The 27,437-nt window shown below is 40.6% G+C and overlaps 1 protein-coding gene across 3 annotated transcripts; it reads left to right on the top strand.

Moving 5' to 3' along the window:
• Nucleotides 1-289: 289 nt before the first annotated feature.
• Nucleotides 290-27,162, top strand: BVES (blood vessel epicardial substance). Of its 3 annotated transcripts, XM_050316336.1 has the most exons (9): nt 291-439; nt 5,653-5,886; nt 8,132-8,256; nt 13,765-13,952; nt 14,911-15,019; nt 16,995-17,162; nt 18,991-19,132; nt 24,225-24,328; nt 26,854-26,968. In XM_050316336.1, the coding sequence occupies exons 2-8, from the start codon at nt 5,664-5,666 to the stop codon at nt 24,290-24,292; spliced, it is 1,023 nt and encodes a 340-aa protein (XP_050172293.1). In that variant the 5' UTR covers nt 291-439; nt 5,653-5,663; the 3' UTR covers nt 24,293-24,328; nt 26,854-26,968. The 3 variants fall into 3 exon arrangements, with proteins under 3 accessions (XP_050172294.1, XP_050172293.1, XP_050172291.1); XM_050316337.1 differs by lacking the exons at nt 24,225-24,328; nt 26,854-26,968 and adding an exon at nt 22,521-23,608 and having other exon boundaries at nt 290-439; XM_050316334.1 differs by lacking the exon at nt 24,225-24,328 and having other exon boundaries at nt 295-439; nt 26,854-27,162.
• The last annotated feature ends 275 nt before the right edge of the window (nt 27,163-27,437 follow it).

Genomic DNA, 27,437 nt, shown 5'->3' on the forward strand with positions numbered 1-27,437 from the left:
CCCTCAGGCGCTGCCCGCTATCCGCAGGCCCCGCAGCGGGCGGGGGTTGCCGGGTTGAGCCCCGCAGCCCCCCGGGGCTCGAAGCCGCCCCCGCCCCTCCCGCAGCCCCCCGGGGCGGGCGGCGGCGCCTGCGCGCTGTGGCCGCTCGGTGTCGGTCTCTGTCGGTGTCGGTGTGGGTGTGGGTGTCGGTGTGGGTGTGGGTGTCGGTGTGGGTGTCGGTGTGGGTGTCGGTGTGGGTGTGGGTGTCGGTGTGGGTGCCCGCCCGGCGCTGGCGCCGCCCGCAGCTCCCGCCGCCGCCGCTGCCTATTTTAGTCACGGCCGCCGCTCCGTGCCCGCCGCGGGGCGCGCTGCCGGCAGCGCCGAGCAGCGGCAGCTCCACGCTGTCCCTGTCTTGTCCCGTCGCAAGCGGCCGGGAAACTTTTCCCAGGACGCGAGGCAGGTAAGGGGCGCTCCTGCCTCCTCCCTCCGCCGGCAGCAGCGGGAGTGCGGGGAACGCGGCGGGGAGCAGCGCCGCGGGGTCCCTCCGCCCCCGGGGCCCGGCGGTGCTTCTCCACCGGCGGCGGGAGGGGCGGGCGCCGGGCTCCGCTGTGGACCTGCCCGCCGACCGGGGAGAAGGCGCCGTCCTGCCCCGCTGTCTGCGTTCCTCTGCCGGGCATTCGGGTCCCGCCGTGCCGGGCGGTCCTGCCCGCCCGGTCACAGCCCCGGGAAGGCACGGCCGGGCGATGGCCCTTGGTGGGGTTGCAGCTTTGGAAATGGCCCTCTGGGCGGGAGGGGCAGGAGGAAAAGGAGGGTTTGCGTGATACTTTTCATTTTTTTTTTTTTTTTTAATGTTTTCACAACTATTTCGTACGAATGGTGGGTTTGGTGTTCGCACGCTGTGGGCTAAAATGAAGCCTCGGAGCGCAGAGCAGGGCTGAGGGGTGGCAGCTGCGGTTGCCCCCCTCAGTTTCAGCTCTCGGCGCACCTGTGAGCGATGTGACCAGAGGGGACAGCGAGCCCAAACGCAGCTGAGGTTCCATCGCCGCAGCACAGCCCCGCTGCTATCAAGTCGAGCGTACCTGGGAGCGTACCTCACTGTGTGAATACTTTGTTGACTGTTCTAGGAAAAATGTAATATTTTCAGTCTGCGGAAAGTGACTAAAGCAACTAACAAATTTGTGTAGTCAATGCAGTTAAATTATACTTGCTATAAGGAGCATATTGATTTGCATCTTTTCTTATGCCATCTTCCCGTTCGCTCTCCGCGGCATTGCAAAAAGGAAATTGGTAACTTAAACTGTAATGAGCTCGGCTATGTTAGCTCTAGTAGTTTGTCTTCAGCTGACAAAAGAATTATCAATTGCCAAAATTGTCCGTGCAACTCCTGTACTACAAGACCTTAGAAAAGTAGTTAAAAATTCTGCAGGTATAATTAAAAAAAAAAAAGGTTGAGCTTGAATTTTTTTTTTTCTTTTAGACTCACAAAATCCATCTACATAAATGATGGACTGTAAATTTGCATTGACTGTAAAGATATACAAACATACTCAGGCAAAGATTTAAGAAGCTCACTTGAATAAGGTTGACCAGCAAATCTGTGGGAATAATCTCAATGAAGTGGATAATGATGTGAGTGGGACACTCAGCACTGTCCTGTGTCAGGTTGTCTGACTGGTTCTCATACTAGAGCCAACTGCTTTAAACTTTTCTGCCATGTCTGTCTTCTGTGAATGTTGTGTGGATATCCATAAAATCACCATTTGTTTTAAAGTCATCTCTGTGTCTGAATATTTGGACACTAAATCTTTTGGGAATGACTTTCAGAAGTCTGGCTGTTTGTATGAAGCTGTTGTGAGCATAGCAAAATCTTAGAGTAAGCTGCCTCATTTATGTTCTGAGAATTTGTATATTCTGACCTAACCCCAAAATGTTTTATCTTAAATTTCTATCAAGTTCATGCAGAAAAAAAAATTAACAGGCTTTGTTGTTAACAATACTAATTTCAGATAGATGTAATGTTGAAGTGTCACTGAGGGTTTTTTGGTCTGTTTGTTTTTGTGGCTTTTTTGGATTTTTTTAGTTTATTCCCCCCCCCCCCTCCTGTTTGGACAACAAATTGGCTTGAGTTCTCAATCAGCTGAGATTTCAAATTCTTGGTTTGGTGAATCTAAATCCATATGATGGACAAATTACTGGATATTAAAAAATACTGTTTTAATGGTTTGTCCTATGTTCCATAAAGCTTTAATTTCAGTGGATGCTATTTACCCAAATTTTCCAAAATTATTTGACTATGTGGGGTTTTTTGTAACTCCTGATACTAATACATGTCTTTGCATTGAAGACTTAAGCATGACTCTATAGTCTTGTGCTATATTAATTCTTAGTAGATATAACCCTAAGTTAAAGTTTTAGAGATCTAATTCTGTACTTTCAAAATTAATTTTTGGCTCTCTGAAGTAGCAGAAGATAAGAAATTATAATTGCTTGTTTGTTTGTTGGTCTGCAGCTTTTTCTCCTCCCTCTTCAGTATTATTTGACAACAGTAGATGGTAGGACTAAAGAATTGATCTAAACGTTACAGCAGTGTTGTTTATGACACTTTGGATATTTGCCTTTCTGGTGTTACCTGTAGATAAACACTTAAGGTTACAGCTCATAACTCTGCCTGTCTACCTTTTTTTGTTTATTCTCAAGCAGGCTCTGTAGTTGAAATTCAGAGCCAGTGTCAAAATCTGTCCTTGTGTAACTTTGCAATCTGTTTCTGTCAGCTTTAAAATACCATTGTGACAGAGAAGTTCTGCAGGTTTCTGTTGTGTTCCAGTACATTAGGGGAGCTGCAGTCATTGTGAGTAGTAAGGGAAGTTTGAATGCATTCAGATAAAAGCTTTGAGGTATTAAAGACAGCTTATTAAAAAAGTGGAGGTGGGTAGATTTAGGTTCCTGAGTTGTAATTTAGGTAATTAAGTAGGTAGCTCAGACTTTTGGAAGCATTGAACATCCTCTTAAAATTGCAGATGCTTTAAACAACTTGGTCTGTGTTTGTTGGAGAAACAGCTTCCCATAACAGCGCTTTATGGCTAGTGGTTTGTGTCATCAGTACATGTGAAGAGCAAGGGAAGCAGTGTTTTTGCTGGACTGGGAGGAGAATGAGATTGTCCTGTGCTGTATATTTAATTCAGCTTATTTGGTTTCCAGTCTTCAAATGTGTGATGCTTTACAACCAAGTCTTAAAAGAGTAAGGTAGCGTCTGTTCTCACAGTGATGCAGTACAAAACTTTGCTATTAAAAAATGAAACATCTGGAAGGCTTCTTTGATTTGTCATCAGATGCAGCTGAAGTTGTTTCTTGCAGCCTGTTTTGATCTTGAATTGAGCTTGGCTGTCTTTACTTGTTCTGTTGGCATATTAAGCAGTGCCTTTACTGGCAGATGACTGGGCAGTGAAAGGCTGAATATAGGTAGAAAGTCAGCAGAGGACTTTTTTTAAAAGATCTAGAGAGCCTGCTGTTCCAGTGTAGGGAGTTTATATTGTTTGAAAACAACAGGAGCACCATGATGAGATGTGTGTAAGATGAGCACAGACATAGTTATCCAGTTAGCAATTGCCTTCTGTTTATGAGCCTGTTAAAATGCCGGTCCTGCAGCCTCGCGCAGGCTCACACTTTGGCTCCCTATGAGAGTGTCTTTGTCAGGACAGTGAAACTGCTCTCATGAATCTGTCAATTATTTCATTTGAAAGAGCTGAAAGACAGTAGGATTGTGTTTGGATGGACCTGATGTTTGATAACAGTTAAGTGTAGAGTTTGTTTGACAAAACCCCCCATTTTAATTAACTTTTGTGAATAACTAATGTAGGAATAAAAAGAGAAAAGTGACCTTCTAAGAAATGTGAACTGTGTATTTTGGTAAAGAGTTATCTAATTGTTTGTCTTTGAAAATAATTTAAATCTGGATATGGATACACTGTGTCCATGCTAGTGTTTGATCCTGCAAGATGCCTCTGCATATTCTGGAGCACACTTTAGCTGTGACAGCCTGTGGTCATCAAAAAAGAACTGACAGAGAAGGTTGAGGATTTTTTTGCTTCCCACTACTTTAAAAGGGGTTTAAAACACTGGTTAATTTCAGAAACTGTCCAACTTGCTTATCCCTTTGTACACAGGTTGATTGGGAGACAATAAAAGAAAAGCAACTCGAAGTTGCTTCACAGCCCCAAGAAGCACTCTCAAGTAGCAGAGATGCTGTAGAGTATATTCAAGTCTGGAGGAAATACTGACTGTGTTAACTGCAACTCAGAGTTGTCTGCTGAGCAGATTAATTACAAGACATTCAGTAACACAGCAGGGATGTGCACTGCCTCTGCAGAATTTAGTTGAATGCAAATCCCACCGTGTTCCTCAGTGATGAAGTGCATGTATTTCATTAATGAGACTCAAGCCCAGCTCCATATAATCTCTGCTGCTGTGGCAGTGAGAGACCATACATTCCTTGCTGGAAGAAGGGTTCTCCTGTGTTTCTGATAGTCTGTCTAGGAACAGTCGTGTTCCTCCAGCTAGGAACTGCTCTGGGTTAAGACCTCCTGGAATGCTTGTAACATTGACTGTGATTCCCTAAAGTGAGCAGCTTTTAAAATTCCAAAGGTAGTGTCTTGAAATCTTCCAGTTTCTTCCTGTAGTTTGTTTTTAGTAGTAATTTTTTATTTTGTATTGGCAAAGTATTTGCCTGCCCACAGATATTTTTTTTTAATTGGTGTGAAAGGAATATATGCTATATTTTATTATTACAACAACAACAAAACCCCCTATGTATATTTAGATTAGAAATAGTTTTTAGCTGTCTCTTTTTCTCCAGGAGTTCCACAGACAGACAGAGGTCTTGTAAGCTTGCTCATACTACGTAAACCAAACTGTTTCCCTAAAAGATGTAGCAGCCTGGTCATCTCCCTTTCTGGTTTAATAGCGTCTGATCGTCTGGGAAGAGAAATGGTTATTTTTTTTTTTGTTTACTGTCCTCAAAGTGGTTTGGGGGTGTTTTGTGGGCTCTGGTTAATGTGTGCAAGATGATGCATGGCTTAGAACTCCAGATTTAGTGCAAGAAAGCCAAAAGTTGAGGTTCTTTGGTTTTTATTTTTATATGGTTGGTTGGCTTTTTTTAAATCAATCAAACAGCACATGTTCCTCCTCTAAGATCTTACATTCCTTATTTGGAAGAATGACTTTCTATGCCATAAAGGAGACCTAGTAAAAGAGACTTATGCTACATAAGCCTCTCCTTTTTTTTTTTTTTTTTTTTTTTTCCCAATTCTCATCTAGGTAACGTTCTCTAAATGCAATTTCAGATTGTGATTTTTATTTGTGTAGGGCTAGGAAGGGCACATGAGATGCTTCCTGAGCAATGACAGTCGTAGTAGCTACTGTTGATTGTGTGGATATAGTCCAAATTTTGAAATGTTCCATTCTTCAAGCCTAGCTCTTAAGTGAAAGAGACAGCAAAGCATTACTGAACTATAGATCTAGCTTACCCTTTTAAAGCATTTGTAAATTTTTTTTTTTTCCCCATGAATGATAATGGAAAATATATCCTCGGAAGAGAGAAAATAGCCCTAAAATCCATGAGTATATCTACTGTATTTCAGTTTAATGCATAGTGAATTTGTTTTCCTCTCCTTGCAGGAGTTTCCAGGATGAATACTACAGCAATGAGCCCACTCACTGTTACTCCACTAAGTTTTGTTCCAGAGTTTAAAAATGCCACCCTTGAGCCTTTTAATGAGACTGCATGTGAAAACTGGAAAGAGATTCATCATCTTGTTTTCCACGTGGCAAATATTTGCTTTGCAGTTGGACTGGTTATTCCAACTACTTTGAATCTTCATATGATTTTTCTGCGAGGCCTGCTCACCATAGGTAGGAGAATTGTTCTCGAGAGATTTGCAACCTTCCTGTGACAGAAATGCCTGTTCTTGACCATTACGGAGCTGGTCCCCGCAGTTTATTGTAAATTACTGCCTGTATTAATGGTTGTTGTACTCTGAAGATGGTTTTGGTCTAACTTGGGGCCTGTTTTGACCCCAACATACCTTTTCTAGAGAGGTGATATAACCCTTGACTCTTAAAACTTTGCAGATTTGTAACTTACAATTTCAAACCTATGAATATGTCAACTTGGAAACAAGTGGACACCGTTAACTTCAGATGTGACTGACTGCTTAAAATTCACTAAACTTCAAATCAGAGTTGTGTCTATGGATCTCTAAAATCTTTATTTTAGGTTTCAAGGAAGTACTGGGATTATATATTGGCCGGTGCACTGGCTTATTATGTCTGCAGTAGGTTAGCTTTTCCTTGGGAAGCTTGCTGTCAGCCCACATGTTCTCTTATCTTATGTTCAAACATGTGGCACCTGTGGGTCACCAGAGTTATTTTTGTTGCAAATTTACCATAGCCTTCCGATAGGGAGTGCAGTCTGTGTTCTGAAGTCAGTAGCACTTCTTCTACCACTGTAGGAATCTTGTGATACCAGAATTTGACTTGAGAGGAAAACCTAAATTTGGCATGCTTGAGACTGAGCAAGTGTGGTTTCATTTGTAACACTTGCAGTCCCACAGCTGTCCAGCTTGTGTAGGACAAGATCCTTGTGATCAAAGAAGTAGTGAGTCATTACAGTGCAAGAAAGATACATCCAATCCAATAAGAGCATGCTTAAGTGTTTTTAAAGTGAGTGCTTATTGGTATAATAGTGTGGGCCGATTTTATGATAGAACTTCTATTGCTGTATTTACAATGATCTTGCCTTTTCTATTTTATAGTTGTTATAGGGTAACTTCTTAAAACAAATTGCACTGATGACAGAGGGTCTGAGCATTGCAGGACCTTTTATCTGTGTAGTGCTTGGCTTTAAAAGCAAAGGGAGCTCTGCTCTCGCTGAGCCTGCTGCTTTGATCTGTAGTTCTTGTAGTATTTTGAGCAGATCTGGAATCAGAGTTTTGCAAACTGCGGTGGCAGCAGGATGCAAGTCTACTTGGTAGGCAGCATGAGTTCCTAGGTATCTGTCCCCTTTACTTTGACCCTGCCCCCCTGTGTGCTGCTTCGAAATATTGCTCCTCTTCAATACTTCCAGACATCCTATTCTCCTGTCGCTTGCAGTCTAATTAATAAGCAGATCAAAAACCACTATATTTTGATTTTTCTGATCCATGTGTAAGTGCTGCCTCATCAGGTAACAACGTAGACAGATTAGATAATACTGTGTTCATTAATTCAGTGTCATCTTCAGGGAGAAAGGGGACAGGAATGCTCAACTTGGCACTGTCTCCTTTTTGTCTTCGCGTGAAACTTGAAGGTACATGTATCTCTGATCTCTCTAATGGATGGTAGGCTCACAGTTGTCTGGGAGAGACTCACTGTTGCATAATCTATCATTTGATAAATATTGCTTTTGTAGGCTAAAAATGGAATCCCTAATCCTACAGCATGCCTTATCTTTTAAAGCAATTTTCATTATTCAAAGTAAGGCAGTTAAAAAAGGTAATAAGCATTTGGAAATTTTCTCTTTGATTTTATAGAGGTTCAGTTCACTTATACAGGTTCCTTCTGTGACCTTGTCAAAGTGCTGCAATGATAGTTCCTTTTAATTTTCAAATATATCTGCATATGATTTTAGAAAGTTTTTATGCAACTCTCGCTCTCTAATTAGATATAAACGTTAGTGATATGAACAATAAGCATTCATTTGTAGGCTTTTGTTTGTCTAATTAATTCAATACTAGGGATAAAGTTTCTAAATTGTTTATTATTTTTAATTTATTTATTTATTTAGGTTAGAATTTTCTGCATCTCTTTTCTAGTTCTTTTTCATAATGGATCGTCATGGGCTGCACCTTTCTGCTTTCCCCAGTCCTGATCTGAGTTACTGTCGCTTCACTATTGCAGTCCCATGCTGTCAACCTGCTCTCAGTGGCTGTTTGCAGCATTGTGCTGTTTAGCTACCATTGCATGTGATGATCCCAAGAGCCAAAGTGTAGTACAGCTTGTAGAATATAGTGGTTTTCATTGTAATTGTAGTCAGTGGATGCATTCTTGATGACTTTGTAGGAATGTTTATTGCTTGGTGGAATCTAACTTCTTTTTTTTTTTTTTAATATTTTTACAGGATGTGCATTGTTCATCATTTGGGCTACTCTTTATCGCTGTGCGTTGGACATAATGATCTGGAATTCTGTGTTTTTGGTTGTCAACCTTTTACATTTCATATACCTAGTGTATAAAAGAAGGCCGGTATGTATAACAGCTAAATTTCACAAAGCAGTCTGGGGTAAGATGCAAGAAAAGGAGATTTTGCCCATGTTTGCTGGGCAAACCAATGAATTGGTACTCATTTTCAGCAGAATGCTTTTGTGTTCCAGAGACACACTCTGGAAACATGTAACAGCTAGTACCAAAAAAAACCCAAACCAACCTGTCTGGAAATAACTTCTTCACCAAATCAGCACAGCCTGTGCCAGAAAGCAGCTAAGAAATTACCACCTTGCTCCTTTCCTGGCACAGCAGCATGAAGCTTGACTTCTGTCTTGCCCAGGAGGTATCTACAAACGTCTAGCTAGTTTTAAGCTGTGTAGTAAATGTTTCTAGTTTAAATTGCTCTCAGATAGTAATCTTACTAGTTAAAGGGGAAGTTCCTCCTGAGTTTGTGTTGCTAATGCTATTATTTTAGCCTATTCAATTATTTGCACCCATCCAACCCTTTCAAAAAATCTAAATAGAAGTCTGTCGGAGAGTGAAGAAGCATCTTAGGAGGATGATGTCATGTGCTTGAGTAAAAAAAAAAAAAATTAACCTTACAGTTTGTAAGTCAATACTGAATGAAGAAATAAAAACATCCTTCTGTAATTATAGTTGTCTACTAAAAGCTATGTTTGCATAGGCTGGGGTATTTTGTGCATTATGGTATAGACTTCATCCTGATGAAGAGACAGCTGTTTTCACTAAATCCTCTAGTAAAATTATTAGCAGAATTATTTATAGGAGTTAGGTTAAGTGGTAGAAGTCCTACTCTACAGATGAATTTAAAAAGAAGGAATTGTGTAAGAACATGAAACTTGACTGATAAACTCAGTCATCGAAGTTTGTAAAAAAAAATTACATCTAAGAGAGAAAGAATTGAAGGACCTACCTTTGAACTTTTCTTTGTGTTTCTGTAGCCCTTACCCATTAGCAATGAAACCACAGCAGAATTGAGGTGCTTGGCACTCCCATAAACTGTGTGTCATATGCATGTGGTGCAAAACCGCAGCTGTTCTTACACAGAATAAACTAGAATTCTCAGCAGAAAATGAAATGTAGGAAAATAGACTTTGGTGGACTTGTTCTAAAATGCTGTGTGTGTTAAGGATTTCAACTTAAGTAGAGGCAGAGCAAGCTGCCAAAGGAAGAAGAATTTAAAGGAAATGAAAGAGATGGTAGAAAGGCTGAAATCTTTACCAGCATGACTAAAAACTGCAGGACAAACTCCAGTAGGCAACCACAGCATATAAAAATAGGATGAGGGTTAAATTCATGTCTGCAACAAGATAATAAATTGAGTACATTTACTTGAGTACATGTGTTGACAAAGGCTTTACCTACAGTGCTGTTCCTCCACTATGGAGCTCAGGTTCATCTGAAGGTTACCATCAACAGAGCTGCATGACCTGTACAACTTAAAAGCTTAGTCAAGAATTAGTTCTGATAGACTGGCCATGTAGTGCTGTTTCTTTGTGTATTAAGACTTAATTTCAATAATCTTCTTTCCATTAAGAAATCACAGTATTTATGAATACTGCATGAAAAATATTGTACTGTTTTAATTGGTGTAATATGTAATACTTCAGTAATTATTTCAGTAGTTATTTAAAAAATCATATGAATCTTTGTTACAGACTATGATCAACAAGCTTACTTGAAGTGATGCCTAGTAGTCACGCATGACTTTTTAGCTGTCTTACATGTTTTCTACGAACACAAAGCCTGTTTTTAAAGTGTTTTTCCTATAGGAAGATAAAGAATGGGGAAAAAATTTTAAATTCTTAGGAACTCATTTTTGAAGGAGACTTTCTGCAGCTGTTATATTGACCATCTCAAGTCAGTTTTGGTCATCCTCACATACCTTCTTTTTAAGGAAAGAAAGGAATGGAAGAATAATTACAAGTTAGTCGTATTACAAAATGAATAATTGATACGCTCAGTTGTTAAATATTTATTTTATTAAATGGAGCATGCAGAATCCCAGTGGGTTTCTTTTCTGACCAGAAGACTATTTCTGTGGTTTTGTTTCCTTGGAGCTTTACAAATTTGGCTTTTGTAGTCTGAGTGGAAGCTGAGTCTAATCAGTGTCTGACTTGGAGATCTGGCATCACCCCAGAATATTTCAACCACTACTGAACAAAACACTGCACCTACCCATATGGCTCATTTGGAATATGACCCACAAGCATGACTGGAGGAGCAGTCAGCTGTGCCTGTGAGAGGTGAATAATCTGATACAAGGAAGACCATCTGAAGTACAGCTAGTCTCCAGCCTGCTCAGTCTGTAAGAAAGTAGTTATACCTGATTTCTCTAAGCATTATTCACTACAGGAAGATCACAAAACGTGAATTATGTACTAGTTAAGGGATTGCATTAACACTCCATGGACAAAATTTGCCCTCATGTCTTGTTTGCATGGTTTTGAATTCAGGAGTCTTGGAAGCTACTCAGATTCCTTTTTGAGATGAAGATATATATTTGAGTTGCAGTGGTCATGTATAGAATGAGGTGCAAATTAAATTGGTATAGCTGTTAAAAATGAAAGAGTTCCTGGAGAACATGCCAGCAAAACAAATAGTCATCTGGCTTCACAGTTATATGGAACATATTTTGAAATCTAATAATTCAGGACAATCCCCAACAGAATACAGTTTCTCTTGCTGGTTAATTTTTATTCCTTGATTTGTCCATGTAGATGTCTGCTGAGATATTAAAGACTGTGCCGTAAGAAATGTACAGGAAATTCCTAACCTAGATTTTACATAAAGGTAGTTGCTGGTGTGAGATTTAATTAGCAATTGATTCAGTGTGAAACCGATGAAACTTTAGGTCAAGTGACATACTGGACACTGTAAATCCATGAGCCTTGATGACATACCCACGAGAGCTGATGTCACTGTGAGGCTATTCCTGATAGTCTTGGAATAATCATAGTGACTGATTGAAGTACATGAGAAGTGGAGGAAAGCAAGTTCCACTCCTTTCCTCAAAAACAGGCAAGAAGAAGAACCCATGGACCTGTAGGCTGGTCAGCCTCACCTGGATCTCTTAAGAAGGAATAGATAATCCTGGCAATCGTTTCTATGCACATGAAGCACAAGAGGGTGATCAGTAGTCATCAGAATGGATTCACCAAGGGGAAGTCATGCTTAACCAACCTGATACTAGGTGGATAAGAAATTAGTTGAATGGTTGCATCCTGAGGGCAGTGATCAATGGTTGAGAGTCCTGACTGGGACCAGTGCTGTTTAGTGTCTTAATTAATGACATAGACAAAAGGATTGATTGCACCCTCAGCAAGTTTACAGATGACACCAAATTGAGTTGTTCAACACAACACACCTGAAGATTGGATGCCATCCAGAGGGACTTGGACAAGCTGGAGAAGTGGACCCATGGGAATCTCGTGAGGTTTAAGAACAAGTGCAGGGTACCGCATCTGGGTTAGTGCGGTATCCCAGTACAGGCTCAAGGGTGAACAGATCCAGAGCTGCCCTGGTGAGAAGGACTTTGGGGTGTTGGTAGATGAGAGGCTGGACATGAGCTGGCAATGTGCACTTGCAGCCTGGAAAGCCTTTACCCTGGGCTGCATCAAAAGCATTGTGGCCAGCAGGTTGAGGGAGGTGATTCTGCTCCTCTTCTCCACTCTTGTGACACTCCACCTGGAGTACTGCATCCAGCTCTGGGGTCCCCAGTACAGAGGAGGATTTCCAGCATTCTGATGAGAGAGATGGAGCACTTCTCCTGTGAGGAAGGGCTGGGAGAACTGGGATTGTTCAGCATGGAACAGAGAAGGTTGGGGGGGTGGTGCTAATTATGACCTTCCAGTACCTGAAGGGAGCCTACAAGAAAGATGGAGAGTATTTACAAGGACATGTTGTGACATTACAAGGAGGAGTGGCTTCAAACTGAGAGTAGACTTAGATTAAATACTAGGAAGAAATTCTTTACTGTGAGGGTAGTGAGGCACTGAAAGAGGTTGCCCACAGAACCTGTAGATGCTCTCTCCCTGGAAGTGTTCAGTGGCTGGATGGAGCTCTGAGCTACCTGGTCTAGTGAAAGGCATGAAACCCTACCTGTGGCAGTGAGGTTGGAACTAGGTGATCTTTAGGATTCTTTCCAACCCAAGCCATTCTGTGATAATCTTCTACAATGAAATGACTGACCAGATAGATGAGAATAGTGAATATTTGCTACCTTAATTTCAACACTATCTCATGTAAAATCCTGGTAGAGAATCTGTTGACGTGTGCGCAGGATGAGGACACAGTGAGCTGGATTGAAATCTAGCTGAATGGCTGGGCTGAGTGTGGTAATCAGGGGTAAGAAGTGTAGCTGGAGGTGTGTGTTAAACATACTAGTGTGTGGTGTGTGCACTAGCAGTGTAATCTCAGGGCCAGTGCTAGGTCCTGTTTGACATCTTCATTAATGATCTGGATGATGGGGCAGATGTCTACCCTTGATGACCAAAACTGGGAGGAGTGACTGATAGACCAGAAAGTTGGGAAACCATCTGGAGGGACCTCACCAGACTGGAGAAATGGACCAACTGGAACCTCATGGAGTTCAGCAAAAAGTGCAGAGTCCTGCACCGGGGGAGGAATAACCACGAGCGTCAGCATATGCAATGGACCAGCCAGCTAGAAAGCAGCTTTGTAGAAAAGGACCTGCGTCTCCTGAAGGAAAAGTTGAACATGAGCTAGAAGTGTGGCTCCCTCTCTTCTGCCAATTTTTCTTGGTTGCTTTTCCTTGTTCTCTGCGTATTTTATTTCTTCATTATCTGATGCTTATTGTTCTAATTTGTTTTCCTCACAGCAAATATGCGGGCTTTGTTCAGGCTGCCTCAGATTTTAGAAAAACCAGGATACTATTTCGTTCCTTGCTGCCTTCATTCAGGAAAGACTTCCAGGCTTGGGATTTCAGCCAACTTCCTTTCCCTCATTGCTGCTGCCAGAGTTTGGGTGGGCTCCTAGATGTGGGATGTTCAGCTGGCAATGTTTTGGTTTTTTCTTTTTTTCCTCCCTCACCACATGTGGTTTCAATATGATGGGTTTGTTTTTCAGGACTTGCTTTTCTACTGCAAGTAAGCCAAGAAGCTCAGGGATGAAAGGGGCTCCCGGGAGAGCCTGAGAGATAGCCAGAGTGACGCATGCATGTAGTGTGAAAGGCTATCTGTGTAATTCTTGCTCAAGTCCTATTCACTGTTACGTCAACAGAAGTCTCAGAAGACTCCTTGTGTCTGATTTAATGTGCCTCTTGGGTGGGACACCATTCTAAAGCATCTGTATTGCCGGCCTGGCTAATTTTAGATAAGGTTTTGGTTACCTTGTTATAGGCAGTGTTTGTGGATAGATGTCACACATTTACCACTTCCTTCCTTACTTAAGCAAAATGAAGCTAAAGCTCTTTTTCAGGCAGAGCAACTAAAGCATGTGTGCAGTCTTACCCTTTTTTAACTAGTGCATCTGTGTTTATTGATGTCTCTTGTTTATCTAATCTAGATCAAGATAGAGAAGGAACTTAGCAGCCTCTACAAGAGAATGTTTGAGCCTCTCCATGTGCCTCCAGAGCTCTTCCAAAGACTAACTGGACAGTTCTGCAACATTCAGACTTTAAAGACAGGGCAAGCCTATGCAGCAGAAGATAAAACATCAGTTGATGATAGGCTAAGCATCCTGCTGAAGGGAAAGTAGGTTCTATAAAAGCTTGGGGACAGTCTTATGTTTCGTGTGATGGTGGAATAGATTAGAAAATTATTGAGGTTTTTGTTAGCTTTTTTGATGTTATTCTTTGCAGCATGTTATGGTCTATAACAAAGAGTCTATAGCCAAATAGTCTATAGGTATAGAATATTTTGTGACACTCTTTTGAGATGAAAGTGATGTCTCTTACTGGGAGCATATTAGGTATCCACCTAAATGTGCAACTGCATGGATTTTAGTGGGAATTATATTTGTATAAAATAAAAGGCAATGTCTTGCAGAACAAGCAAGAGTTTTGTCTCAGTTTTAGATACCTAAGTTATATTTTCTGTGCATTCTCAGTTTTTAAGGTTACAAAATATTGTTCATGAGGAAAGGAAAAGTATCCCTCCAGTAGACTTTAAAACAGCAGGCATATTAGAATTGATTCATTGCACATGTACATGCAAGTAGAAAGGGACAGGTGCACTGCCCAGAGGCTGACAGAGCCCAGGTGAGAAAGGATAAAATATATGCCCATGACCAAGCTGTAATCTTGAAAGTCATGTTAAATTCTGGCCAATATTTTAACCAGTTTCTCTTGACAGCAACAATGATGTCAGGCTTCATTGTTTTTCTTACTCATTACCACCAAGCTATCTAGAAGAAGCCTAATTCTGTTCTGGCTGTATAGCATAACTCTGCAAAACACTTTTCTCATATTGGATAACACTGTTTTGAGGATACACACCATTTTCGTCAAATTTCTGTTTGGCTGGCAGCCTGTTCTGCTTGGGATCAGTGGAGGTTTAGACAGAAAACGGGATAGTGATATTCCAGAAGATGAATATTTTTTTTTCCTGTTGCGTACTGCTTTACTATTGTCAACAATCATATCCAAATTTAGATTAAATTAATCAAACTTCCATGATTTTAAAATGTTGTTTCATGCATTTTTGTTTCCAGAATGAAGGTGTCTTATCGAGGGCATTTTCTGCATAATATTTACCCCTGTGCCTTTATAGATTCTCCTGAATTTCGATCAACACAGATGAACCGGGGTGAGAAATTCCAGGTACACTTCATTTTAAATGTCACTGGACATGAGCTGATGAGATCATTAAAAAACCCAGAGTATAAATTTGATCAGTGGTGATCTGTTTGACTTGCACAGTTTTGTTGACTTCCCAGTACTGGTGTTTGAAGATGGACCGTATCAAGAATAACAAATGCCCCAAAACAGTATTATGATCGTGATTTAATGCGTCATTAGGTATTGACTGAGCAGTCTGACTGTTGCTGTTCTGCTCTCTTTCAGTGTTTCCAAGTTCATTTTGTGTTAAGAGATTGTTTAGGACAAATACTTTAAGAGGTGGCTTTGCTGGAAAAAGAGATGATATGAGCAGGTCTCGTCACTGGTTCAAAAACAGAAAAGAAAAAAACATTATAGTAATAATGAAAAGTTCAGGCACTAGTAATTGGAAATTGGTACTTATCAAAGCGTACTAATGCTTCTACCATTTTGCAAGTTGTTAAAACAACATAATCTCAGTATTTTGAATAAAAATATTCATGTGAGGGACAATAAGGGTATATGTCTCCAGCAGTGTAATTATGCTAGTACATTAAAGGATATATTTTATTATAGCCTTGTGTGGGGGGGTGGAAATACTGTTAGAGAAGTTATTTTTTTCCCATAAAAATGGCTATTTTTTAATGTCGTACTTGGTATTCTTTAGTTAGATGTGTGTAATAATGACTGGACAGTGGCCGACTGGGTACATCCACACTGATACCCTGGCAGAAGGGGAGGGAGGGAGAGCAACTTGGCTCTAAAATCAGTGATTGAGGTCATATGTTCCAGTCAAATGCGAGGCTTAATGCCAGGGGATGCATTCATTTTGCAGCAGTGAGATGTCCCACAGCACAGCTGCGCTCTTGGCACAACCCATTTTCCCTGTAAGGGACTGGATACGAGTTCGTCCCTCTCAAGGGAAAAGGTTCGTGCCTCAGCTTCTGCCTTCCTTACAAGTTAATGCAATCTGGTGCAATGCACATCCTTCACTCGTGAGTTCTGCTTGTTACTGCCATATTCATACTGTCACTGCTGCCGTTTCAAGAGTACACAGATTCAATCTTAAGGACCCCATCTGCTGGCAATGCTGGTGAATTCTTCCTCAGCCTGTGGGCTTATATTACACACTGTGAAGTAAAAAGTCCACAGATACATGACAGTTTCCCATTATTCCTTGGACTTTATAGATAGTTTTAAATTTTTTCAGGAGGTCATGTTATCCTGTAATAGAAGAGAGCACCTGATTTCTTCATAGGTTGACTGACTTCCCCCTTCAAAACATGCCTTTTGGGTATCACCAAGTGGTGTGGGTTTCAGTGTGCCATTGCCCTCTGCCGGCACCGGGGGGACAAACCTGGCAGGTCCAACCTCCCATGGGAGGGTGCAAGCTCCCCCGTAGCTACCCATAACTGGATTATCAGTAACTGAGCAAACAGAGCCTTACTTAACTGTTAGAAAGCGGTACTTGTGGGATCAGAAGGGCTGACAGTAAAGAGAGAAAGATGGAAATACTTATTTTTAATCACTAAAAATTCTTTGATGGAGGCCTTTGGATGATAGAAGTTGCTCCTGCTTGGTGGCATAAAATAAACCCAAGCAACATGTAGGCCTGTTGGGATTCAAGTAGTGTCATCACCACTAGGACTGACTTCATATGTAAATTTCCTCTTAAATAAATGCTTTTACAGTTTGGGAACTCCTGAGAGATTTTCTCCAGTTACCTTCCCCCAGGTTTTCTGAAAAACAAACTGGCTGCACATATCAGTTAAAAATACAATGATAATAGATGTGTGAGATTTTTTTTTGTATTTGCAATCACAACATTCTAAGGGGTACTAGAAAGTTTTATGGTTTTAACAGTTATTTTAACTGGAGGCACAAATAAAATGGTATCACTTCTTTTAAAGCATGTTTAAACGTGCTAGTCTTAAAATATTTTAAAATGTGCTATTTCTGAGCATGTATTTTCTTTCAGGTCACCATTGTTGCAGATGATAACTGCAAGTTCCTGTGCTGGTCCAGGGAAAGGCTGACTTATTTTCTGGAGTCTGAGCCATTTCTTTATGAGATCTTTAAGTATCTTATTGGCAAAGATATTACAAATAAACTCTATTCGTTGAATGACCCAACCTTAAATGACAAGGTAAGCGGTTTAAGTTTTGTTTGGGAATTTTTCTCCCCCACACAAATGTGTTTTTACTTCAATTTTAAGTGCTCTTAAAGCACCGTTTTTTAACCTGCTGCTATCAGCTGCTGAATGCACTCTCATGGCCTTTTAGTGCCAAGATGTGAGTCAGTGCAATGTTTCTGTCAGAAGCAATATTTGTTACAAGTTTGCACAGTCAGGTACATGAAAGACGAGTAACTGAGATTCAGAGCTGATTGGCTAGTGCAAATATTTCTAGCCATCTATTAGACATGATGGCCAGTAGCTAAAAAGGTGCTTCTCCCTGGATACCTTTTCTTGTTAACAAATTGGTACCTTTGTACAAAAAAGCTTCAGAGTTTTTTCTTTAAAAATTTTTTTACTAGGGGAAACAGCTATGTGATACTGACTTCTAGGAAGAATAATTTCAGCATCTTTGAGGATTGAAAATACAAAAAAAAAGGGGGCAGATGTTATGTGGATATGATTCAGTTAATGGAAGGAATCATGAAATATGTATAAAATATAAATAAATATGAATACATATAGAATATTAAGTGGTCTGAATAGAACTCATTCTTTGCCTGTAGGGGGAGTGTATTTTAAGTGTCTAGGTAAGTGGTCTGGGTGTAGTCATGGTTATATTAATTATCTTGGTTTAGTTTCATTTTGTTTCCTTACTTAGTTATGTGACTTTAGAAGATTTGGACAGTAACTTGTTTGCTGGTGGTTTTTCAGTTTGGGTGGGGTTTTTTTGTTGTTTGCTTGTTTATTATTCATGTACTGGTTGTAAGGTTCTCATATATAATTTATTTGAAGAACCTTCACCATCATTTATGGAAAGCTTTATAATTTTATAATACAGTATTTTTGTATTCTGTCTGTACTGATTAATTTAGAGCAAAAATTCTTCTCATCAGATTACCTGTAGGTAACTTGTATGTAGATTAAACAGTTACTTCTGCAAAGTTGTGAATTTGATCAAAAATTATCCTGGGGGAATGACTGCCACTACTACAGACTACAACAGGCTTAACTTGTCATGTCTTTATGCCTAATTAGGCTCTGTAAGTTTTCTCAATTTTATACTGGGTATAGAAAGAGAAAAGAAAGAATTGCAGGGGAAACAATAGCAATAAAGCACTGCTTAATTTGCTTTTTGGTTAATCAAATAGATTACACTGTCTTGCAGTCAAATACTCAAAACTATTTCAGATCACTGCTTTGCTTTACTAATGCAGTAAGGTCAAGGTGATCTAGCAGGAATATACCACCTATAAAATACATCTTACAAAGCGTGTGTTAAACCTGCTTTTTTTTTTTTTCCAATAAAAAAGAGTTACAGGGTAATTTTCTATAATAAAACTCATATCTACATAGACAGAAAGTAATTTCTGGAGTATGGCACCTTGAAAGAATATGTAGCCATGTGCCTCCTATGTGTGCTAAGAATTGTATTGGGAGACTACTCTCTCCTGGAGACTGCTGCTCTGCACACTCCTTCTCACCTTGCCTTTTTTCCCCTCCATCTTTCATTTTTCTTCTTTCTGTAAGAAAACACATGAAAGTTCCAGTGCAAAACTAAATTGAAATTGAATAATTAATATGAGGTTTCATACTAGTCAGTGTTCCAATTCCAATATATTACTGGCATTTTCTATTTTCATTCCAATTGACGTACACTGCATACAATCTTCTGCTCTAGCAATTTTCTTAGATAATCATAGCTGAGACCAGAGCATCTACTACAAGGGAAATAGTTATTTTCCATTTTATTTTAAATTTACCTGACCTTTTTAAAAATAATTTTTTTTTCTTTCTTTAGGCTTCAAAAAAGATTGATCGCCAGCCTAGCCTCTGCTCTCAGCTCTCCGTGATGCAGATGAGAAACAGTATGGCCAGTACCAGTGACAGCGAGGATGGCTTGCAGATGTTTCTTCGTGGGACTTCCTCTGCATCCTCTCTTCGTGAGTGCTCGGAATAGCTCATGCCAGTTTTGAACACGGCTTGGTTGACCATTAGAGATTGTTGTAGAACTCTGTGGGAGCAGACAGCAGCTTTTTGGATGCTGCTGTGCATCAGTTAAATGAAAGGACCTAACTATAGGGCAGTCATAAGATGCATGAGGCTTTGAGTGCTAACTGAAGATATCTCACGTAGATACTGGCAAAATCCCCAGCACGTATGGTAATAATTTTTGGTGTAGTGTTTATGTGTAGACATAATATGGAATGTTTATAGTAATGGGGCAAAACTGAACGTACAGTGCCTGTCACAGTAGTATGTTCTTTATTCTGTGACTGGTGCTTGTAGAAATTAAAAACCTTAACAAAACATTACCCCTCAGCAACTTGGTGTTCTAAATTTTCTCCTGAGATAAGTTTGTATTGGCAGGGTCTTGAGAAATGTGGTGTACAACCAGTGTTTTGATGTGACCTGGAAAACCTCCAGATACCCTGTCAGGCTCTCCTCTTCTGTGCTTTGTATGACAGGAGTAGTAGAGAACAGATGAAGTGAGGGAAGAAATCATGTCTGACCTTTTTACTTCTACTCTTGGAATTTATTCCTTTATAGAAACATTCTAAATTCTTTCTAGGCTTTTGCTGTTGTTTATTTTCAGTTCCTCTGAATCTGAACTTCAGCACTAACCTGAACTCTGAAAGCATCTTTTGAACAAAAAAAAAAACAGAGGATGTTCAGTTTTCTCATTTGGCATAAACTATTAGTCTAACAGAATTTAAAATGATCATATAAGATTTTTTTCTTTTGGTTTGGGAAGTTTTATTGTTTAGTGACTAGAATTGAAATTTATGAGGGGGAAATCACTGCCAACAATTGTTATTTGTTATGGTTAAAGTCTCTGCTAAGAAGAGGAAGTGTTTTCAAATATTGGCACTTTTCTGTTTAATTTTCTGTTTTACATTGTGTTCCTCACAGTTCTCATCCAGGAACTCCTTCAGACTTGGAGGGCCTATATGTTTTTACTCCTTAACATTGGTATAGTCTGCATGCCCAGATAGAAGGAAGCAAAAGCCCTGCAAGTGTTTCACCCTACTAGAACATCAAGGGTGACACCTGGGATATAGTTTGATGAAAATTCCAGTGTTTTTTTTCCCTTTTCTCCTCTGTTCTGTGCAAGGATATTTAGAGTCACAGAACAGTTGAGGTTGTAAGGAACCTCTGGAGATCATGTACTCCAACCTCATGTTCAAAGCAAGATCCGCCAGAGCAGGGCTATGTCCAGTCAAGCTTTCAATATTTCCAAGGTAGAAGATTTCACAGCCTCCCAGGGCAACCAATTCCAGGGCTTTACCACCCTCATGGTGAAAAAAATTTCCCTTATTGCAGCTCATTGTTGTTGTACTTTGTTCTTTAGTGCATGCCTCCGAGAAGAGTCTGGCTCTCTCTTCTTTATACCTTTCCACTAAGTGGCTGAAAACAACAGTCAGATCCCCTGAGAACCTTCTGTTCCTAAGGCTGAACACACCCTGCTCTTGCAGCCTCTCCATGTACGTCACCTGCTTCAGCCTCTGACCATCTTGGTTGCTCTCCACTGCACTCGCCTCCAGTATGTCCATGTCTTTCCTGTACAGGGAGGCACAAAACTGGACACAGTACTCCAGATCCTGTCTCACAAGTGCCAAATAGAGAGGAATAATATCTTTCCTTGATCTGCTGGCTAATGCTGTTGCTTACATGGCTCAATATATGCTGCTAATATGGTCCAGTGTATGAGTGGCATTCATGACTGCAGGGGCACTCTGCTGACTCATATTCCATTTTGTGTCCGCCAGGACCCTCAGGTCTGTTTCTGCAAAGCTGCTTTTCCAACCAGTTCGTGCCTAGGCTGTAATGCTGTGTAGGTTTGTTGTGTCCCGGGTGCAGGGATTTGCCTTTCTTGAACTTCTTGTAGTTTCTGTCAGGTTTTTTCCCCAGTCTGTGGTGGTCAATTCTTACTTGCTGCCCTATCTTCTGGCCCTCACTTTCCCTCACTACTTGACTGTGAACTTGGTGGGAGTGCATTCCACCCCATCACGCAGGTCATTAATATATTGTGAATATTATAGGCCTTGGCACTGGCCCTCGAGGGGTAACTACCTGACAGCTGGATTTTGTGCTGCTGTTCACCACCCTGTGAACTCAGTGGTCCAGCAGATTATCCACCCAAGCTATAGTCCGTATATCCAGTCTGGTTCTTACCCATTTGTCTGAAAGGATTCTGTGGCAGACTGGGAAGGGCCCTGCTACCATCCCGGTAAACAACATCCACTGTACTCCATTTCTCCACAGAGCTAGTCATCTCACCACCTCATCTCACCATGCTGGCTGTTCCCAGTCACCTTCCCATCCTTCCTGTTCTTGGACATGGCTTCCAGGAAGACAAGCTCTATAATCTTCCTGGAAACTGAGGTTAGACTGATAGGCCAGTTGTTCCCTGGGTGCTCCTCCTTACTCTTCATTAAAATGACCGTGATATTGGCCTTTTTCTGCCTCCCCTGACTGCTGTTGTCTTTCCAAGATGGTCTTGCAGTTGCAGCAGCCAACACTTGGCACCTTTGGATGCAGCCCATGTGGTTCCACCGTCCTGTGTTTGTCCTGTTGACTTAAATAGTCCCTAACTCACCCAACTTTTTTGTAAGTCAAGCATTGCTCTCCCAGTCTCTACCACTGGACTTAGAGACCTGGGTGGCCTCAGGACAAACCTGTAAAGTAAAAAGAAAAAAAAAACCAAAAGAAAACAAACAAAAAACCCGACCAAAAAAGCCCACACACACAAAAAAACCCCAAAATTGAATATCTTACAATTTTTCATGTCCTTGAGTCTTGTGCATCACTGAGCTGTGGCCTTGCAGTTTCACTGGTCTTTCATTTGTTGCTGGTGTATTCGTAGAAGCCTTTCTTGTTGCTGTTGACAAGATCCAGGTCTAGCTCATCTTTGGCTTTCCTAATTTCATCACTGCATGTTTGGGTCATGGTTCCCAAGGAGCTCATGCCTGCTTTTGTGTAACGTGTGTGTTTGAGCTCTGTCAGGACTTTGCTGTTCATCTATGCCAACCTTCTACCACACTTGCTCAACCTTCTGTGCACTGGAACAGACTGTTCTTATGTTTTGAGGAAGGTGTCCTTGAAGATCAGCCATCTGTCCTTGGGTCCCTTTACCTCTGCGGGCCATGTCCCATGGGTTCCTGCCAAGTGAAACCCTGAGCAAGCCAGAGTTCCCTTACCTGTAGGGTTGTACTTCTACCATTTGTCTTGCGCACCACTCAGTATCTTAAACTCCACCAAATCCTGGACACTGCAGCCAAGATTGCCATCAGCCTTCAGCTCCCTGACGAGTTCTTCCTTGTTCATCAGTGACAGGTCCAGCAGAGTGCCTTCCCTAGTTGGCTCAGCGATCACTTGTATGAAGAAATTTTCTGCTGCGTTCCAGAAGTCTCCTGGACTGCTTGCTCCCAGCCCCGTTGCCTTCCCACCAGACACTGGGGTGGTTAAAGTTCCCCACAAGTACAAGGCCTGTGATCCAGTTGTTGAAAGGAGGCTTCCATCTACTTGCTCTTCTGGATCAGTCAGCCTGTAGCAGCTACCTGCCATGGAGTCTCCTGTGTTGGTCTGTTCTTCACCCACAAACTCTTGAGTGGCTTTTCACCTGTTCCACACACAGCAAAGTTCCATGAAATTGAAGCCACTCCTTTGCGTAGAGAGCCCTTGGATGAATCTGTGCACTCAGAAGCCTGAAAGAAGTTGTAAAACTGTGTTTGTGCAATTAGTTAGAATTAAAATGTCTTTTTCAGGCTTAACAGCAAAACACATCATTGTTTCAGCTTTGGGAGAAAGTAGTTGAAATGTATGACATGTTCAGCTGTAATTAAGTAAATCCCCAAGATGCATTAGTGCTTAGCACATACTTGATAAATACAGTTTTCTCTGTTGTATTTTCCTTGGTTTGTGTACCTCTTTTTTTGGTGTATAGGGTATACTTCCCCCAGAAGAGGGGTTTAAATGTCTTTTGTGTTCTGAACTCACTCAGTCCAACTGAGGCAGCAGCCTCCTGAGTTCAATACTTTCCCTTACTTTTGGGGAGGCAAAGGGGTTGCCCATACAGCAGTGCAGTATACACCTCAGGAAATATCGTCATTTATATCTTCTCTGCATTTTGATTTTAAATTTCTGACTTCTGTAAAAGGTTGATAAAAATTCATAGTGCAGGTTTATTTATCTCCTTGAACTGTAATGCTTTAATTTTTTTTTTTTACCAAGATAGCTTGTTAGTTATTGCTGGGCACTGTCACTACCAGTGATGGGCTTGCTACCAAGGTGAGCTCTGCTTAAAGATTTGTGTTCATTGTGGATTGTGGCCATGTGTACACATTTTCTCAGATCACAGGGAAAACCAGACAAAACCCCTGCCATTTACCTTAGCACTGTGTTCTCAAAAACCTTTTCCTGGGTGCTCTCAATGCAGCAGTCAGGTGTTTTTTTGTCTAATTTTTTTCTTTTTATTTTTTTTAAGATTCAGTATAAGGCACATGCTGAGGCTTACAGCCCTAGTGCTGTTCCCTGGGTCCCCCTTCTGGAATCATACATTTGTTTATTTAAAACAAACAAACACAATCCAAAATCCTCAGAAGATTTTGTGAGAAACATTTGGAAATTACAAACCTGGTTGGTTTTTTTTTTTTTGTACGGGAGCTTTACAGGAATATTGTTTAGTCATTGCTAGGTGATTGTTGTGTGGACAAAAGCTTCCCATTACAAACATGATGTTTTACTAGTGCAGTACAAATACGTTTTCTTCTCCTTATTTCCATATTATTGAAAAAAAGAGCATTTATATTTTTGTATAATCCCAACTTTTAAAGTTATGGTTTTATCAGTGCTACAAACAATAAGCTTTGGCTCATTTTCTCAGGAAATTGCTACAAAGCTATTCTCAAAGTGTTTAGTAGTGAAAGGGTTAAAAATACTAATTAGTATGTCCCAAACTATGATTACTAACAAAACTGTGTTTTGAATTTAATTAACTAAGAAACCCAACTAACTGTTTGCTTTTATATTAAGGAAATAACCAACAAGAGTTCTATAATGCTTACGGAGTGAGTCGTTTGCAGCATGATGTTTTCTGTTGATAACATCACATTAACTCAGCAGGCATCCTCAAAAAGGTATTAAAGTGGGGTTTGTTTATCGTGTGACACTTGTGCTTGACATCCATGGTCCATCTGTATGTAAACCATTAGTAAGTGAAATAGGTGTATCTCTTTTTCCAAAATTTGAGTTAAACAAAAATAGTTCAACCTGATCACAAGCGTAACTTCACTTAACTTTCAGTCCTTTAAAAATATTTTGGTATTAGTTTCTATTCCATGATTCTGCTGCTTGATGGTCATTCACGTACTTACTAGTGATACCGTCTGTTTCTGGGGTACTTAGTTTAAATAGTTCAGATCTACTGGTCTACGAATCTGTATTTGCTATCTCTTAAGCTAAGCTGGAATGTAGAAAGGTTTAGGTTTGGTAGTACTTTTAGTGGTATTATCAAATTATATGATCCTTATGTTTATACCCAGTTTGTGGTTAAAAGCAGCACTGGGATTCGTGGAAGTTCTAATGTGTATTTTGGCTTAGGCCCTCAGGAAAGGGCAACAGAATGTAGTGGATGGAAGGTCTGACTCAGTCACTTGAACATCTGGATAGAGACCCAACACTGGATAGAGGCATCAGTAGACAGTTTTTGTATTTAGAGCAAATAAGAGCATGTATTTGAAACAATGGATGAGGGAATGAGGATGAGAGAATTAGACCTTATATGCTATTAAACAGACTTATGGCTTCTTACTTCTGGAGAAAACTAAGTACTTTTAAATAAAAGAAAACCATTCTAAAAATAGTAATAAACTATTAAAAAAAAGGGGGGGGGGGCAAAAAGAAACTGAAGCTAACTCAGCATTTTCAGGCAGACTTTCACCTTTGAGTGTAATTTGTTGGTGTCTCCCAGAGAAGTCTATTTCATTTCCAAGTGTACCCACAAACTTTGGGTTTAGTTATCCTTTGCTTAGGCCATAAAACCCATCTGTGTGAAAAGAAGTGTTTAACAATTCCGGTACTTAAAAATGTCTTTGAGTAACTCTGTATCATGGCAGTTTAAGTAATTTTTAAATGTCAAAAGAAAATGCTAATAAATTTTTAACATAAAAGAGTTCCAAAAAGCTAATTCCAAACAGTGTCTTTGTGAATGTGACTTAAAAATGCAGTTATACGATAACCTGCTGGTCTTGCCTGTAGCTGTATTTTGTTCTCTGTGTGTAACACATACATTGCTAATGAGTCCTTCCTCATAAATAGGCTTCCTTAACACAGCACTTCACTGTATATTTGATAAACTTTTTTTAAAATAAGACTGTGCTATGGCTCTCAGTATTTTTTTCAAGAATATTTGAATTTTTAGCTTCTGTGCGAACAATGATCCTGCTGACAGACTGTCTTATGCTCTTTTCTTCTCAAATGGTATTTTGAAGTTTTCCATAATCTTTTTGATCATCATATCCTAGCTGTTTACAACCTTGTAGCATTGTAGTGGTCTAACTCTAGAAGAGGGTACTGAGAGAAAAACATGTCCAAGTGCAGATGCAATTTAAGAGTGAACAATGGAAAACAAAACTGTTCAGCCGGTGTCAGAGAGTTTCTTTGGTTTGGCCCTCATGCTGAAAATTTGACTGCAATAGAGGTAGTTTGCAGTGGTAACTTGCACAAAAACTGCATTTAATGTCTTGTCACGAATAGCTGCAGTGTGTGCTCTGCTCCGGCAGACAAGCTGCTGCTTTTCTAAAAGGTAGTTTTGTTGCAGTGAAATCATCGTCAGTCAAAAGTTTTATGTTTTCTCTGTGTTTGTTTATGGGGGTTTGTATCTTCTATAAGTTTTATATTAATATATGCTGTGCAAAATTTACGAAGCTGTGTCAGAGGAGGTTTAGGTTGGATAGTAGGTAAAGGTTCTTCACCCAGAGGTGTTTGGGCACTCTAACAGGCTCCTAGAGAAGTGGTCACAGCACCAAACCTGGCAGACCTCAAGAAGTATTTAGACAATGCTCTCAGGCACATGGTGGGATTCTTGGGGGTGTTCTATGCAGGGCCAGGAGCTGGACTTTGATCCTATTGGGTCCCTTCCAGCTCAGGGTGTTCTATGATTTTATGCTTTAACAGCAAAGTTAGGGCTTTGATCATGTGCTCACCTGAGGTCTGCCCAGTACGCTGAGGAATTTTTGCACAGCCAAGTGAGTGTGCAAATGTACACACCTTTTGTGCCTAGGGCAGCCATCCGTGCTGCTGTAATTGAATGGAATGAAGTCAGTGGGTGAGTGTCATGGTGAGAAAATGATCACCAGGGACACAAACAGTGGGCACCTTGCTCAGTCAGGGTTTGTACTGAATTTGGGGAGAATACCGTGTCTGTGGTTAACAACAGGGTTTGAACCTTAGAGGTGTTGCTGGTTCATAGCAGCGTGGCTGTCCCGTGTCTAAAATTTCCTGGTGCCTGTGGCCAGGTAACAAGAAAACCTTTGCTTATAAAATCCTCTTGTGAGGCAACTAGGTTGGGATCATCAGATTGTGTACAATTTGTCCTAAATAGGTGTACCTAACAGGTGTGTGTTGGTTCAACTAATTGGTAATTTCTTTGTAACTGTGGCAGGCCCAGGCCGGACATCTCCCTACCTGAGAACTTCAGCAAAGATGAAGCCAATAGAAGAAAGTGTTGAAGATGATGTCTTTGAAGCACCATCTGCTGATAAGTTTGAACTCCAGCGGCTGCCTTAAAACAGAGGTGTCCTCAGGTGTATCAGAGCTTGCACAAAGCTCCCGTGCAAAAGGAAGAAGTTGAGTTTGGGGGGAATCTGAAAGCTAAACCCACTCTCCGTGTTTGAATTTACCACAGCATATGCCAGTGGCTTCTAGATGGAAATGTCACGTTTTATTTTACTTCTAAATAAAATAAATAAAACTTGTATGTGTTTTTTGTTTTCTTGACCTGGGTTGTTGCTTTATTCCTACTTTGACTCTTGCCATTATAAATTTAGTATTAAGTTGCTGACAAGACTGAAAATTTTAGACTTCTTTGGTGGAGAATATCCCCAGTTTGATTTCCTTGAGTTTCTTAGAAGCCTGTATCTTACTGTTTTCAGTGAGAGATTTTGAAACTCTGTTTACAAAGCCATGTTGCTGTTACCTGTCACTGTTGTTGTGACAGTCTCATGTGAACAGTACACACTGTCTTCT

Source organism: Myiozetetes cayanensis, unplaced genomic scaffold, assembly GCF_022539395.1.
Source record: "Myiozetetes cayanensis isolate MyiCay16 unplaced genomic scaffold, myiCay2020 scf2-11, whole genome shotgun sequence".
NCBI lineage: Eukaryota > Metazoa > Chordata > Aves > Passeriformes > Tyrannidae > Myiozetetes > Myiozetetes cayanensis.

What these genes read in the sequence shown, in the direction of transcription:
- BVES (XM_050316334.1), top strand. Translation starts at nt 5,664, where the DNA reads ATGAATACTACAGCAATGAGCCCACTCACTGTTACTCCACTAAGTTTT. An exon ending in ACCGGGGTGAGAAATTCCAG is followed by an intron (nt 15,020 to 16,994) that starts GTACACTTCATT and finishes ATTTTCTTTCAG; the next exon opens with GTCACCATTGTTGCAGATGA. An exon ending in TTCCTCTGCATCCTCTCTTC is followed by an intron (nt 19,133 to 26,853) that starts GTGAGTGCTCGG and finishes TAACTGTGGCAG; the next exon opens with GCCCAGGCCGGACATCTCCC.